We start from the raw sequence: 17479 nt of genomic DNA, 5'->3' as shown, positions 1-17479 counted from the left end.
GTCAGAGGCAGCACCGAAAAAACAAGGGTGGAAGTTAGACTGGGGGTGGCACCAGCTCCCAAAGGGCTGGTGTGGATGAAGAAGCCCGCAGGGCAGACGCGCGGAATCTAAAGCACAGTATTTTCATCTGCATTTCATTTCATTCACCTCTAGGAAGCTACACTGCAGCTGAGGTCTTGTGGTAAATAAGGAAAGCCAACTGCGTTTTATTCGGAGTCCTAACACCACATTAGTCAGCGCATGATACACAAAATACACTGGCAGCTCATCAAGTTAACGAGATTCACAACAACTGACTTGGAGAAACACAGCAGAAAGGCGGGATGTTAGGAAAAACCTTGCTAGTACCATTAGCTGCCAGGCTTTCTTGCCTAGAAATCCATACACTGAGTCGGCCACAGGAGATCAAAATCGAAGATATAAAGCCACCTTCTATCTCAAATAAAAGGAGGCGGAAAGAAAAAAGACACTTTGCATGGAGTCACGCTCGAAAAAAAATCATATCACTTGCCTTGTTCAATGAACACAGTGCTCCCTAAAACAGAGACTATAAAGACTTTTACTAAAACATACCAACAAACAAAAAAACCCCAAACTTAACACCCTGAAATCACGAAGCAGAAGTGAAAATCGGTACTTACATCGAGAGGCTGAGAATTCTAGTATCTACATCTAATATCAAGACCTTATATGTTTCCTAGTGAAAGACAAGATCATTCAACGGACATACTATTCCAGCCAGCAGGAAACATCGTAGGACAGATCTAATCCCCTACGGAATTGTCTTCCAAGATCTAAAGCAACTACACCTATCCAAGGCAAGAGGAATCAGGTTATATTCCGGTGCTAGAGCCAAGCCGAGTAGAACAGGCAAACAAAAAGCCCTCAAACACAGCACAACAAATGCGGAGACAGAGAAAATTCCTGACAAAAAGCGGCTGAAAGGAGGGTTCTGCAGAGGGACCTCAACAGATCCGGAGACCTTCAGTCCATGCTCCACAGCAAGCAGAGAATTGCTACATTTTCAGCAATGCTTTCTGACCTACTGCCAATATCATTCCAGCTGGATTGTAAAGGCAATCCCAGAAGCAATGCTAACAGCCGTACTTAAAGCCAAAAGTGCAACCAGATGCTGGAGATTTCCTCATCCGAGAGCAACGGGCAAGTGCAGACCGTCAATAAAACATAAAACCAAGATGCATTATCACTCTGAGTGTATCACGGGTGAACAGCCTTGGGAGAAAAGGAAATTTTCAGACAGAAAGAGTCAGTGACTCATCTCTGGCATAGACAAATTCTGCCAGCCCCACTGCGTGCCTAGGCCAACTCTAAGTCACCAACAGATAGCATGAAAAGCCATTACTTCCATGAGCTAAATAACCTCGAATGTGATGAAGATTCTAGCTGTATCGCACAAGTTTAGGTGTGCGATAGAGTCATCAGACTGGGCAGATACAATTAGAAGTGATTTATAGAGCGTAGCGTGCCATAGCATCTTAGCATCATCAAAGATGAGTCCTGTCCATGCACCAGTGCTCAACAGAACGGGGAGCCAGAAGCAGCAGAACAATCATCCACTAGACCACAAGCATCACACTGTCCTCCGAGGAAAAGGCTACTCTTGTGCATAAGCAGCGATCACCTTCAAAGGGCTGAGCAGGTAAGAGCTGAAACTGTGAGATCAATAAGTACTTCACAGCTGAACGTCTAAGAAGAGTAGGGGCACTCCTTAGCTACAAAAACCCAATTGTAGGTGTAGGCACAATATCGTGAGGCAGCTGATAAGAGAGACTGCCCGAGAAAAGGAGGCCTCCCAGCCTCAAGCAATCTCAGTTAACTCTCCAAGACCTAAAACTGCTCAACTCCCCAAAACGGAGCTATATTGCTTCGTCACGATACACAGCAAGTCTACCATTCAGAAATCAGAATGTTTACAGGACGCTTCAGCAAGAACTGCAGTTAAAGCAGGCCATAAAAGCCAGGGCATCCTAACAAGCTGTCGTCAGACTGCGGCCACAGTACACTGCAACAGAAACCCCACTTGAACAAGCTTTTAGTCAGCTGACATCTATTCCCTAGATAATAATAAAGCAGAGACAGCAAAGAAACCATTGACAAGGACAAGCACACATGAAACACCTACCCAACTATGCTGGACCACTGCCATAAACAGTCATGAAAGAAGCAGTGGAGCAGACCAGGAACAGATACCTAAAAAGTCAAGTCCTGCTTCCGATGACAGCGGGTCTTCTCCTCCTGAGGCACAGCACAGCCGGGACGCAAGCAGAGCCAGCCCGGAACTCTACTGCAACAAAGCAGTCAATGACCTGAGGCCACTGTACACCCTGAGAGGGGCAGGGTAAAGGCCACGGGCTCACTCCACAGAGAGAACAGAGCCAAAGGTGCCCTGGAAACTTAGCAGACAGCAATAGCTGTCATTTTAAGAAGCTAGCGGAGGCAAAGCTGAACACGATGATGAAAAAAAAGAGCATATTGTCGGCATACATCATCCACCGTCGGTGCAGAAGCCAGGAGGAGTTAGGAAGAGCCCCAGCAATCAAGTGGGCAAACACAGGAGGATTGCTCAGACAAGAGGACTAGAAAACCTCAGACACCCAACTGGAACAGAGGCAGAAGCCACATCCCCAAGTACGCTGCATACAAGTGAAATTTTGGCTTTAACAAGTCTGTTACAACTTGTACTGGATCATGTTTTTAATAGTTATTAAAAGACAAGTCATGACAACTTAGAAGGAAATCAGAGAGGAAAGCACAAAATGCAGGACAGAAAAATCTGGAGAGAACACAGGAACGTGCTCCTAAATGAACTGCAGCCGCAACTTCTTTGTAAATAACTCAGGAACCAAGTGCTTTAGTTTCTAAGCCCGTCAGTACTATTAGCCAGCAAACACACGTGGCGCAAACTGGACTACCTTGACATTCTGGAAATACATATATGTAACGTACGCCCTAAGACACTGGGAAGTCAGTCAGCAGAAATCCAAGAAATGGGCAATAGCCTATATTCTAATTTAACACACACGCTATAGTCTTATTTACACCGCTGTCATATTATTTGTACCCAAGGATTGAAAGCTAGAGTGAAGAACAAGTCACCAACACACAACAGCCTAGACTTTTAGGCTCTGCACATGACATTGATTTTACACCCAATACCAACGTAAGGTACAATAAACCACTTCACCACTTACTCCCAGTATGGAATCCACGCTCCTCATCACTACTGGATTTCAATCAGAATTTCAGAGGAGCCATACAGAGTTCAGGCTTATATTTGGCACGCTAAGTACTGTGCGTGGCTTCAGTTAGTAGAATTCATGATTGCTTTATTTTCCCAGCGCGCTGCCAGCATTAGTACCGCTCACTGTCTGCATTCGGGCCTGGTGGCTCAGCGCTGGAAGACTTGTTACCGCTCAGGCACACCAGGATTAGTGTTATCCATGCGCTAATATTCACTCACAGAACAGAAACAGCTGGTGGCTGCACGGAAGACCTTCTGGTGTCAAAACCCCTCCCGTTAACTCAGCCTTTTCTAGCCTTTCACTCAATCCAGCAGCGCTTGCTTTACTCCCCCCTCCCTCCAGCTCGAGATTTAGCTCATTCAGTAGAGTAGTCACTAATCAGTTTAATGTTTTTGCTCTGGCAAAGCGAGGAAGTGACCTCTTCCTCCCTTCCCTTTCCCAAAGCCGTTCACGGTTAAAACACTAATGCCCTCCTCGCAGCCAGCTCAGCGAGACGCGAGGACACGATGACCTCGTGTGGCAGATCCCGCTCGCAGCTTCGCCGCTGCCACAAACTGCAGCGACTGCAGCACACTTCTCCCCATCAGTTTTTATTTCAAGATTAAACTTGTCATAAGTTTCCTTTCCTCACGAGCGGTGACAGTTTTCCGTGGCCACGTTTTTCCGTGAACTAACTTTAACATAATTGACGTTGCGCTGATGGCTTTTAATATCTTTTAAAACAAATAACTAATTTCTATCGGCCATGAATCTGGGCCAGCGACCCCTTTCAGGAGGACATCAAATTATACCAGTGGAAAATCTCGAACCAGGGCTGCCTTCATTCTCAATTATTTATCACTTCAGACCTACAAAACAGCACATCAATCTTAACTAACTAATGCTCCCAGCCTTCTGAAGACACGGGGTGCTATCAATATTTTAAAGATGAAAAGACTGAGAGGCAAAGACTGATTTACTCACCGTCACGCAACGAGTCTAAACGGGAGCTGGGAAAACAACCTTGGAGTCCCTACACCTCGCTGTGCTGAAACCTCTTGGCAATAGCAATCGCACGCTGTTTTTCCCTAAGATATAACTTAATTATTACTACATATGTGCTTCCCTGGTCTATACTTAACAGTTTATGGTGAATTTCTCTTGCATCATTTTTATTTCACAAATAGATTCCTGAGGTCTTTAATTACTGGGAAAAGAACAGAGTAATCTCGACACTAATCACATTTTCTATCTACGTCCATTATTATGAAGTCTGCTTAAATAAACAGAAAACAGCGGGAATAAGCAACTGGCACAAAATTATACAAAATGAAGTTCTACATACAAAATCAGTTGCTGCTCTAAGAAGCATTAATAGAACTTAAAATCCACTATGCAGAAAACAACAACAAGGACTGAAAGTAAAATGAGGCAGTATTATGTCCGTTGCTCACACGTACACTTGCACAGCAATTCAAACGCTACCAATCAGTATTTGAACCTGTAGCCTAGCTGGAAAAAACTTAACAGAACCCGCATCCCGATCGTGACGACACTCGATTAAAACAAGCAAGCGTTTCTAGCCAGTTCCACCAAAGCACCTCTTACCCAAGGGGAGAGAAAGGGACACACCACTCAAAAGCTGAAAATATACCATCGCCAAAGAGGAAGTATCAGTTCAAAACCCCTCCATATGTCTAATAGGCAAAAAACCAACACCATTCCTGTTTTTTTAAATCTTAGAAAGATTTAAGGAAAAGAATACTGACAAACGTGGAAGTCCGAGGTACTGTTAGAGATGTGCGGTCTAAGCGGAGGCACAGGCAGAAGAGTCTCAGGACATCCCCGCTTCTCTTTCTGCTCCATCTGTCCTACATACCCATCACTGCAGCTCCGTGCACTTCAGCCCAGCCAGTTCCAAATCCCTGAGAAGCTAGGGGGCGGCTGGGGTGTGCGTTTTAGTTGTGTTGTTGTTTTCTCTCCACAGCAATTAAAAACTTGCTAATAATTGGGCACGACTTTGCTCCTTCAAACCCAAACTTGGCAGTCAAGAGATTTTGTAAAGCTTTCTGGAACGGGCTGCAGATAACCTGCCACAGAATTTCTGTGTGCTCTGTGATGGGTTGAAAAAAGAAGTCTTTATTAGAACTCAGGCTTGTTTACTGCTTGCAATGAGCACTGTCATTCCAATTCCTGTAATTAAATCCACAATTTTGACAGCTGCAACTGTAGGAATAATTGCACTGTTAGTCAAAATAAGTTGTTACTGTTCTGACTGTTGCCAAGAATGTTTTAAAGGCTTCTACTATGTGTTTCAAGTAAATCTGAACTGAATCTTCATCCGTTCCACCTCACTTGATTTCTGGAGCAAAGATCTTAAAAGTCTTTCCTTTTACTAGACAACCTTGAAGTCCAAACCAAGATCTTCTACCATACTATTGCTACATTCCGCTATAACATAAATACTATACAAAACACTCGTACTGATCAGTAAATTCTATGATACATTTTATATAATCCTGTTTCTATTCCATAAGATCATTTCCCATACGTAAAAACAATCTGAAGCCAGTCACAGTGTTTCAGAAATCTTAGAAAACTCATGCACCAAATACGCTGAGAATATATAATCTAAAATTCATCCATCGTACTAGTGTTACGAACCAGCGATCTCTGGTATTACGTACCAGCAATCTACAACGTTATTTCTTTCACGAGACAAGGGAGCCGACGCTACCAAGCATTCAAAAAGGCTTTCCAACCACTTTTATTTTTCAGTCAACGGTTAGAGAACGCCAGCACAATTCCCACCACAAAAGACGACATTTCATCTCAAATTAGCAGGCACCGTGGTAGACAATAAAACGCTCTTCAGTAAAATGCTGCGTTCAAAAGCCAACTGTGCAATCGGTCAGAAATGTTTAAAGCAGAACAAAGCAGCTCATAAAACACAGTACTTGAGATGTGTACCCTGCGTAGTTCAGATTTTCTGCACCTGAAACGGAAGTGGCTCAGTTAACAAAACAACACACACTGAAACAGCAGCTACTCCACAAAGGTCTCCCCCTTCTTACTACAAGAAGATGAGAACGGACAGCCCGCTTCAAATATTGCAGTATCTTGTATAAGCACCCAGAAGGCCCAGCGAGCAAATGGAGAAGCTGGAACGAAAGCAGGAAGCCACCTCTGACATCCCAAATGTGATTAAGGAAAGGTTTAGAAACACGTCATTTACAGAGAGAGGCCATTTGCAAAATTTTCTTCTTCCTTTTACGGTACCCGTCAAGCAAACATACTCCTCCACAGGAAAAGAGGACTTACCAACAACCAAACCCAGGTCTGTTTTATTAAGACCTTAAAAAAAACACCAAACAAACATGCTAGAGAATAGAAAGCCTCTTAACATGCTAGCATGCAGTGCGCAGTGAAAACAGATATAAAAACTAATTTGATATCTACAAAATTTCAGTCATATTTGGATTTCTTTTAATTCAGTGTATTGTATGAAGAACTTCATCTACCAGAATTGTCAGACGACATTTTTTTTTATACTTTACAATATAAAACTCCAGGTTATGTTAAAATGCTCTCACCAGCAAAAATGGGGTTTACTTTTTTCTTCCTCAGAACAATGAGACATTCATTACAAACCAATTCCACTAAAGAAAAAAATCCACAACCTTCTTGAAAATTCAATAGCTACTGGGCACAAAATAAATTTAAAAAAATACGATAAAATACTCCAGAAAAACTTATCGGTCTGATTAGAAACAGGCGCAACATTTGGGAACTCTCAGAATTCTCGTATCTTCTGAATTTGTGTGTGTTAATATAATACTGAACAGACCTACTGATTTATTTAGTCATTTCCCTATTCACAAAGTTTGTTTGTTCCTCACAATTACACCAACAGGATTGAGTCCTGCCTCTCCAGAGGCCTTCTATAAAAGCAGACGCTGTACTTCAGACTTTGATCGCACAGATGTTTGGAACAGTTTGACTCAGCCCCGCGCTTCAAAGAGGATTATAACGTGCTCAAAAATTCTTTGACCTGCAAAAAGAAATAAATATTGTCAATCAAACTAAGTATTTATCAACAGAAAAATACAGCAACTACATTTACCTCTCCTTTGCGTTATGCTTTACTACAGCCTACAGGAACTGGGAAGGATAATCTTAGGCTTGACTATGCCATTTCTTGTCCACCAAGATCTTTTTCAGCCACGGTACCTGTAATTTGGCAGGTGCGGAGAGAGACGCATTGGAATGATGCTTGTTCCTCCTGTGGTCCTAAACTACAGCCCTACATCGCCAAAGAATTATCTTAAAAGCAGGTCTCACCTAAACACGAGGAAGATAATGACCACCTCATTTGGAAAACACCACGTCACACCCACTACCAGAACAGCGTTCATGTTTAATGACAATGAACCACCCAGTGCATCTAATTGGCACGTTCCTTGGAATTTGAGGTTAGCAAATACATAATAGAACAATACCTAGCAAAACCATAGCACTTGAACAAAATCTGATCCCGTAGAACAATGCCATAAATAGTTCAGCTGCTGTCAAACTCCATTTCCAATATTTGAAGAGCCACTCAAATGGCTACAGCTACCTAAAAACTAATAGTGATCTTCTGGCCCACAGAATGTTATCTGGAACCCCGAGTTGGAAATCCACGATCCTACAGAGAGCACCAAGACCCAGGACAGCGCCTCAAATAATCCACGAGAACCGGACCCAAACCAGGCAGCGTGCCCAGCAGCGGGATAGCATTACACTTCGAAGCGTGGTCACTTAAGAGAACACCTTAAATTCAGGTCAGTACCACAGGTCGCAGGAAGACAACGTGCTGAGGAGGCGCTTCTTGCCACAGGCACGCATGTCTTTTTGTCGTGTCCCCTCCACTCCCCCTCCCCAAAAGGAAAAGCGTAATTACTCCCTCCCTTTAAAGCACAGGGATAGGAAGAGGTGGCAGCAAGGGCCACGCCACCTTTTTTAAAATACAACCACCCAGCAGATACAAGACAGAAGGAATCCAGGGCCTAGGCACACGACTTCTATCTCTGTTTGAAGAGCGTTCTAGCGACTATGCTGTGATACGGCCTCAACTGGGAGCGTTTTCCTCTCTGCCCACTCAAGCTGGCCTACTGCATAGAGAGGAATCAACAATTTGCTGGAGAACATGGTATTATTCTTTTGGCAGAGGCTCTCATACACAGAGCCATCTGTAAACATTTTATCCAAATTCTCGCTGTGAAACGGAAACAGACCTTGGATCGCATTCTCCAGCTGTGACCCTTCCTAGTTCAGGGCTCGAGGAGGTGGAAAATAAAAGAGGTGAAATCCCTTTGCGTAGAGAAGGGAACGCATAACTGTGCCAATACTCCGACTTGAAAGGCATCAAGAGAAAGCCACCCTCTGCTTTAGAAAATCACAACATTAATACTACATGATGAACCTTATCATGACTTACACGCTAGGCTAAGTTTCAGGACGAGTCTCTGAAAGCGAGCGTCGCAAGAGAGGGGAGAAGGAAGCATACGGGTTTTGGGTCCCCGATGGACCTAAGCGTACACTAAAGGCCAAATAGCCTCATAAAGAACGTAGCAGTTCTGGGACTCCACTTAGGAAACGCCAAAAAAATAAGGCCAACACAGGGCTTAGGCTGTTCCCAGGTAACCTGAGAGCTACATGGCACTAAACTCCTCTGAAATCCCGATTGAGGTGCCTGAGCTTGGCCTTATCTCATGGTGCAGATGGGAAGCGCGTTCACCTCGCAGCTGCAATGTCCAGTCATTCCATCAATTAACAAGCTTTAAAAGAGGCAAAGATGATGAAAGCTGGTTTTAATCAGGTGAGCACTTCTACTTCTCAGTGGATAAGTGGAGATCAAAGGACAGTTTATTCCCAAAGAGCGGAAAAATGTGCACATACCGTTGCTAAGGTCTGCAACTCATTGCGACTACTCAAATAAAAGTCAAGTTATCCTCAGCTGCATCTCATCATTATTCAAATCCCAGACACCTGAGCAGTTAAGAGGCTGATGGTTTGGCCTAGCTTTAAAAAAATATATTACACCTTTTTGCGCTAAGGATTAGATCTTCTTAATGCAAATAGAAACCTCAACTTGAATTCTTTTCATATCAAATAGACATTTTTTTTCCATGCCTTCAAATCAAACTAGAAAATACTTCAGATACATATTCAGCATTCCTTCCTGAACAAAATAAAGAGCTACATTTGAAAAGCATTCCCTGAAGTTTCAGACCACTGCTTTTGAGCAGGGGTTTGAATAACGCTTTTATAAACACAACTGAAGGGAAAAACCTTAACGATGGTGTCAATGTAATAAACAAGACTAAAAATAAGCAGTAATGCAGCAGGCTAGAAGACTGCCCGTTATCTGAACGTAACTCCACGACTTAAAATATCTTAGAAAGATGATTATACAGTTTAGCTAGAAATATCTGCCAAACCTAAAATAGTCTGCCATTGGCTCACTGCTTTGGATCAAAATTCGGCTGCAGATTCAGTAAACATCCTTCGATTTTCCATTGTACTGGTTTTCTACTGTATTTTCACAGTACCTGGAACCAAAACTCTTCTACTGACTAACTGGCACTGTCAATTAGACGCTTTCACACCTCATACAAGGAAGACTTTACTCCAGATATCCAACTGGGACCTGTGTAGCCTTCATCCTCTCTCCCTCATCAGCTACCCTCATCCTCTCCCACCCCCACCACATTTCTTAGGATACCTGCACAATGTTAGAGGCAGGACGGAGCAAATAACAGTTCTTTTAAACAGCTGAGGGTTATTTAAATTAGAAATTATATTTGCAAACAAAGCTACTAGTGAAAGTCTTTGCAAAGAAGCCTGGAGTATTTCCTGCCCCTTTGCTTTTTTAATGGAAAATTAATGTAGGAAATAGCATAAAAAAACAGGTTCTACGGGTTCTAGGTCTAGTCTGACTTCAAAGAATGCTCTACTTGGAGATGCAAGAAGTATCCTGAATTCATTTTGACATGCTGGCAATGAATCATCGGTTTCTTCTGCTTGTAAAATTTTACCTTTTCAGTCATGTGATCATATCTGTCCTTTTTGCCTTTGAAGTCTTCATTAACATCTAACGTTAAAATAGGTATTTCCTGTAGATATTCAAAATGCGTTCTGTATTGGGGTAGGAACAAAGAAAATATTACTAGCTGAAAAAAGTATACATCATTCAAGTCTTTGTCAGCATTTTCATTACGAATCCCACGAAAAGAACTGCATATATAAATTACAGCCACGAATTCTGAATATAAAGCAGCTTGAATTTACAGTGTGGCTCCTAGGATATGTTATTGATTCTTGAACATTCTGTTCCCCCAGCACCCGTTAAGTTAAATTCAGCTGTGTATTAACATTAGCGCAGCTGAATCCTGCGCCATTCAGAGCTCTATATGAAGAGAACTCAAGGCGTGTTGCAGGTCCTAGCAATAATTAACATGCTGTAAAGCCAATACTGCTAAGGAAGTATAGATAGAAATATTCCTGGAGTTTAACTTCACATATCATAGGAAAAGATGTAGTTTCACCGGTGGAAAAAGCATTATGGAACATCCTTGCAAATATTTATCCATCTTTAAGTAACCATTTAAAAAAAAAAAACCTACCGCAGAGTCCTATGCTGAAGCCAACTTTCATGTTTGTAGTGAAGCTTCTCCAGATATTCAATGGGAATTTCTTGCTCTTCGTCTCTTCCACGCAAGTAAATCCTATTTAAGCATTTCTAAAGGCAAAAGATACTAAAATAAATTTTAAAAATTGGTTGTTTTTGCAGACCTACAGAGAAAGTTTAGTTTGTTGAAGTTTTTTTTGCCAACCCTTCCCACTGTGCTCAAGATGCGGCTCGTTGCCAAAGATGAATATTCAACGTACTACCTTATGAGCGCAGAAACACTATGCCATGTTCAGCTGACGGAGCCCACAGACCACCCGCAAAATCAAGGACCCAAGGAAATGGATCCCGTTATTTCTCCACTACGAGGAAAGGTCTAAATAAGTTCTTTATTAAAAGAAGGGGCACCAGAGTATTGCAGGAAAAGAGCACTGAAATACCCATTTGACATTACAGACAGGCATTTCAAATTCTCATTATGTATTTCTGGCTCTTAGGAACGCGTTTTTCAAACGTAGTAAGTAATTTGTTCCTGTCCTGAACACATCCAAAGCTTCAATAACAAGGCAACCAAAGCTGTTGTACTTTGTAATTTAAATATACATTATTGACTTGAAGAGGGAAAAAAAAGCCCTCAACAGCCAGCCCGGGGAAAAAAAGCCCTGAGAGAAAGTCTAGCATGTAACATTACACAGTTGTTTACAACAATAACGAGGTTGAAAGCGTGAAAGTTGGAAGGGACCTTTAAGTTAATTGCCGCAATTAGAGCTCTTCTAAACTCCTGTGTTCTTCTCTTGTTCCTCTAACTTTCGTACTCAAAAGATACATTCATGATGTTGTTCTCCCCCCTTTTAAGAAAATATTAGATGCCCAAAGATCAAAGCAGTGTCATAAAGCCTCACAGACAGTAGGTGCATTCATCTGGCTGAGCCCCGTTCCTCCAGCTGAAAGCGCTTCACACACACACACCCCAAATCAGCTGCAACATTAACTATAAATTGTTATATCTATCACAGCAATTTTCCTTTTTTGGTTTTTTTTTGATGTTTGTTTTTTAGTTCCAGTGGTATTTTTTTGTTTACTCATCGTATATTCTGGTTTTATAATTAGAAAATCATTATCATCATAATTTGCACAAGCTACGTTTGAAAGAACATTCTTTGTTTAAGTATTTCCAGACTGTATTAGTCATAACGCAAGTATTATAGTCTGCAGGGGAATACTACAATCTGAATGAACTCTAATCGGTGAAAGACATGGGTCGTTCAAGATTTTGAGAAGATTACACTTCAAGGAGATTGCTCAACTGTTTCCTTGCCAGAGACATTCAAAGCAATCCTTGAAACAAAGATACAGTAGTATGCAATGACACACAATGGTGACCTTACTGGAGTTGACTGCAAGCATATTATTCTTTTATCATAAAACAAGTCTAGAATCATAGTTAAACCCTACATTAAAAAAAAAATAAATACCCTAGAAGCATAGACAACGATCAAATTTTACAGGCAAGGCACAGAACCTGTTCTCTGTGCGGTCATAAATTTTTCTTCCTCACCTCAGGAGTGGCTCTGAGATAAATGATCCCATCCAGCGCTAGGCTTTGACCAAACTGCTTATTCATCCAGTCATGCCAGTCTTGGTAAATAGTCCATTCCGTTTCATTCATGCAATCAGACTCATATAAATTAGCTGCAAAGATATATCTGTAGACACAAAATAGTTACATAAACAAAAATCAGCTTGAACACAGTTATCACTTTGTTTGCCCTCAAGTACTGCACAGTAACTAGAAAAGAAGCTGAGCACAGTAACTCTGTAATTTCTTCGATGTATGCTTGGACTGGAATTAAACAGCTGGTATCCCATCCTGTAACCACGGCCACGGCAGCTGCCCACAGCAGCGTCCACAAAAAGCAGTAACATTTGCAGCTGGGGTACAAACCACCACTGGTTTGTACGCTGCCGTCACTTATTTACAATGTATTAGAACACAGTGAACACCTCAGGATTACGTGAAGGGATTTAGTCGTCTAATCTAACCTTTCCAATCCAGAAACACAGGGTACAGCAATATGAAATATTCCCTTTCAAGAAACATAAAAGAAAACACAACTAAGTGACAAAAAAAGAAATTGTTCTTGATTCTTCTTGATGCCTACTCCTCTCATTTCTTTGAGGGGAAACGCGCATACACAGATCATAAAAAAACCTACCCACAAAGAACGATCTAGTTAATCAAGGTTATACAACAAAACTATAAACTCTCAAACCAGTAATTTTACTTTGCTGTCAACGCCAATGAGACAAAGAAAAAAAAAAATAGTATCAAAATTATGTCGAAAGGGGGTAAAAAACTGAGTCACACTCTGCTTTTTACTTTGGAGAATCTTGATCCTCCCTTTAAGGACTTCAGACCAGCATACCTGTCGCTGTAGACAGATCGCTCGAAGAAGACCACAGGATTCTCCGCCTCTTTGAGTTTGCCCTCAAGGGATCTGAGCTGAGCCCGGATCCTGCTGAGACACGCGTATGTCTGGAAAGTGAAAGACCACCTTTCTGGTTTCTCATACATCATCTGAAGCACGTTTCCGCCGCTCTTCTGTGATGTAGTCAGCTCCTGGTTTTAAACAAATACAGTGACCTTTAAGTTGAGGAGATGGACGATTAAGGTAAAACAGAATTGCTCTACTACGTTAAAGCTGTTCAGCCTTTATTTCAGGTTTACAATTGCATGATTTACCTCTCAACCCTATTTGTAATACAAGGTGTAAATGCCAGTAATGTTATTCCTCCTGTGGCACCGAGATGAACAAGCAACTCTCTGCAATCGGCAATGTCAAAATGCTCAAGTACCAAAGGACTTGGATCACTATTTACAAGTTTTAATCAAAGAACAACATCCTAACAGTGCAAAAAGTCAACAACATTGTAGAAAAATCCGTGTTCCTTTTACTCTGACAAGAGCGAGTTTAAAGTTCGGTTCGTTTTGTTTTTCCATCTATTAATTACAATTCCTATGTTACCAGCTGCTGATGCAGCATCTGAAGAAATGATTACGCTCTCATCTTCCGAACTGGGAGGTTCAGAACAGACTCCAGGCCAAAGATCTCCCTCAGCCCACGAGGGAGATCAAACACCTCCAGACAGCCGCTAAAGCACCTCAGTTTTACTGGAAAACACAGCCTACCAAAGACGACTGCTTCTGTCCCAATCTTTTTGCTACATTAACACCAAATCCAAATACTGCCATATTTTCAAAAATCTAGAGATTGAAGTCAACACCTAGGTGATAGCAATTAAGATTACGGAGTTTCAAGGTTCATCCTCATCTCTAATTCCCTGCAACCATACCTACGCTAGTAAACCAAACATGCCCAGCACCACGCTCTGACGCTGTGGCCGAGCGGCACACAAGAGCAATACCCACAGCACTGAACTTTCTCAGACTCCAAAAGGAGATAACTACACGCCGTGCACTTTCGGCAGAGTCCTCGGGCTGTTCTACTGCCCAAACCGTGCCTAGAAACCGCTTGGAAGAATCCTAGCGGGCACGGGACACAAGTCCACTAGGGACAGGGGACATGGCCTGGTTCCACTAGCCAGGGTATGCCCCTCTACTTCGTAATCAATCAGAGAAGATGCAGCTACAGTGACCTTTCCCAAGTCAGAAGACCCTTATTTATCAGTACCGAACAAAAGGCATAGAACCACCCTCTGGAAAAGATTCCAATATCCTTGAAAAACTTTGTATTAAAAAGCACAGTACTACGCCAACTGAAGTATTTCAGGTGAAACTTTCATAAGAACCAACAACTACGAAAGCAGGAATACATATCTCTTTGCATGCATGCACCGAAAAATGGAATTCTGAAAATTTTTTTTTTTTTCTCCTTCTCCTGGTACTGTAGGGTAATGAAGACAACAGATTTATTTAAGATGGGAAAGCGAAAGTCTACTTTTTGATATTAAACTATATAAGAAAAGCAATGATTAGGATCTTTAATGCTAAGAACTTTCCTCAGAAAAGGGAAGGAAAAAAGGAAAAAAGAGGCTATTGTTCATACTGTACAATATTCTTACTAGAAACAAAATGGGTGTGCAGTACTGTGCTGGTTTACGGCCCTCTGCTCTCCCATAGTCAGTTCACAGTCACTCAAAGTAACTTGTGCCTAACTTTTTTCCATCCCTTGCTTTTACACGTAAAATAGAACGGGCTTTTACTGCTGTTATAATTTATATCCTGACATTGAATAAGATTTATTCTATAATACACCGAGCAGACTGGAAAACAGGAACTCAAACATTACGACAAGAATCAGTGAAAACATTGCTATCACATGTATTTTCTAAAATACCTAGTCTATATACAGGTCTTCTGAAATTAAAAGAACATTTGACTGCTTTGGGGTTTGTTTTTTTATTTTATTTTAAAAGTTTCATCTTAGTTTCTTTTGCCATACCTCGCAATCCTCTTTAAAGTTTTGCTGAACATTGCACCATCTAGCCACAGGCTCAGGAACAACTTCCCATTCCTCATCGGCTTGTTTGAGGATATTCACAAATGTCGATTTCCCTGCGGCTGTAGAAGAAGCATTCAGGAAGAAGGGCAGTCAAAAAACACCCCTAGTGTCATCATTTAAGTACTACACAATTCAGGTTTCAAGTCCCATAAACGAGTGTCCCACACCCAGGTACTTTTGACTTCACGACAAGCATGGATCAGAGACGATTGTGTACCACAGATCATCAATTAACTGAGCAACTGGAGTTTTTCTTTTTTACTTTGTACCACACAACACCAATACCAAATTTAACAAAAATCAATACTGATGAAAAGTCGCAGCCCAGATCAATTATCTAAATTCTAGAAAGTTACATTTGCAATTAGAACACCAAGCGTTACGTTTTTTTAGATACTCCGCGGTCCGGTCTCAGGCACAAAGTTGCAGCCTTCCTAAATCATTTTAGAAAGAAAAAAAAAAAAAAGGCAAGCGATGACGAAAGAAACGTAAAGCAGAAGTGGTGGTTTCTCAAATGACAGTACAAAAATGCATTATCAGTTACTTCCTACGGCACAGCAGTCGTTAATGTGCTCCCAAGTGAAAAAAAAAAAAAAAGCTCAGGATATTTTAAAAAGAAATATTTAAACTTGAGAGTTGGCTACCAACCACCAAAGTACGTATCGCCAAACTGACCCTGGCAACTCCTATCTTCCATTTTAAGCACAGCCTCTTGCCAAAAAAAAAAAAAAACCAACAAGTATTTCACTATGAACAGCCCATAACTTTCCCTGCTCTCTATGGCAGCCAAGCAGGCTTCTCTTGTTAATTAGCAGAAGTACTGAACATGATGAGTTTGACCTAGCAGCCTGCATTTACGCAGGTGTTATACGTTACAATCAGGACAGGTGTGGGAGAAGCCTTATCCCGGACTTCAGTGCAAAAAGGTGAGCAAATAAAAAAAAAAGGCATAACGGAAAGCTTTTTTCCCCTCCCAAATCTCATCATTTTTATAGCATTAATTCCTCCAGTGTCAAGGTAAAGCTTCTGAAGTTATGCACAGGATCACAGAACGGTGGGGGTTGGAAGGGACCTCTGGAGATCATCTACTCCAACCCCCTGCCAGAGCAGGGTCACCCAGAGCAGGTTGCACAGGAACGCGTCCAGGCGGGTTTTGAATGTCTCCAGAGACGGAGACTCCACCGCCTCTCTGGGCAGCCTCTTCCAGTGCTTTGGCACCCACAAAGCAAAGAAGTTTTCCCTCGGGTCGAGGGGGAACTTCCCGTGTTCCAGTTTGTGCCCCTTGCCCTGTCACGGGGCACCACTGAGAAGAGCCTGACCCCATCCCTCTTGCCCTCCACCCTTCATTCCGGTATTGATCCGCATCGATGAGTTTCCCTCTCAGCCTTCTCCTCTCCAGGCTGAACAGCCCCAGGTCTCTCAGCCCTTCCTCGTTCGAGGCTCTCCACAACACATTCCGTCTGGCTGCCTCACGCCTCCTGCCCCGATGAAAAGCGGGGAGGCGGCGGCGAGGAAAGCCGGGTGCCGGCGGCCGCAGAGCCCTGCCAGAAGAGAGGCCCGTGCCCGCAGCCGAGGGCCCTTCCCCACTCACCGATGTTGCCCTCCACGGCGACCTTCTTGATGCGGCCCTCCAGCCGCCCGCGCTTGGGAGGGGTGGCCATGGCAGCAGCGGAGAGAAGCGCCTCAACAGAAATAACCGTCGCGCTCGCGCCCGCCTTCGAATTTGGCGCCACCACCGGCGCCCCCGGCTACGGGTGGCGACGGGGGACAGAAAGGCGAGGGAACGCGGCGGGCGCAGAAGGCGCCGGACCTGGCCGGGGGCAGGGCGGGCGGTGGAGCGCCGAGCTGCCGATCGAGGCAGAGCTGCGGATGGGAAGAGCACATCGATAGGCGGGCGCCACCCCTGAGACGAGTTGCTCCGTTCTCGGGCGCAAAGGCCACAGAGGTCACCGGCAGGCGCTCGTGAGCAACCAGTTATGTCCAAAATCGTCCAGAAACACCTTGACAAGTGACAGGCGGGTTGGGTTTAAAGGAGAGCAAGG

General features: G+C 42.9%; 1 protein-coding gene across 1 annotated transcript; it reads right to left on the bottom strand.

The window, feature by feature from the left end:
- Window positions 1-6025: 6025 nt before the first annotated feature.
- On the bottom strand, window positions 6026-17256 carry DCK (deoxycytidine kinase). The gene is made up of 7 exons (XM_063335962.1): window positions 17029-17256; window positions 15378-15496; window positions 13341-13534; window positions 12473-12620; window positions 10910-11025; window positions 10322-10421; window positions 6026-7293 (listed from the first exon to the last, which is right to left on the bottom strand). The coding sequence occupies exons 1-7, from the start codon at window positions 17096-17098 to the stop codon at window positions 7267-7269; spliced, it is 774 nt and encodes a 257-aa protein (XP_063192032.1). The 5' UTR covers window positions 17099-17256; the 3' UTR covers window positions 6026-7266.
- Window positions 17257-17479: the final 223 nt, after the last annotated feature.

Source organism: Chroicocephalus ridibundus, chromosome 5 (assembly GCF_963924245.1).
Source record: "Chroicocephalus ridibundus chromosome 5, bChrRid1.1, whole genome shotgun sequence".
Classification (NCBI taxonomy): Eukaryota; Metazoa; Chordata; class Aves; order Charadriiformes; family Laridae; genus Chroicocephalus; species Chroicocephalus ridibundus.
The sequence above is the reverse complement of the archived record's forward strand: the minus strand, read 5'-3'. Positions and strand labels throughout refer to the sequence as shown.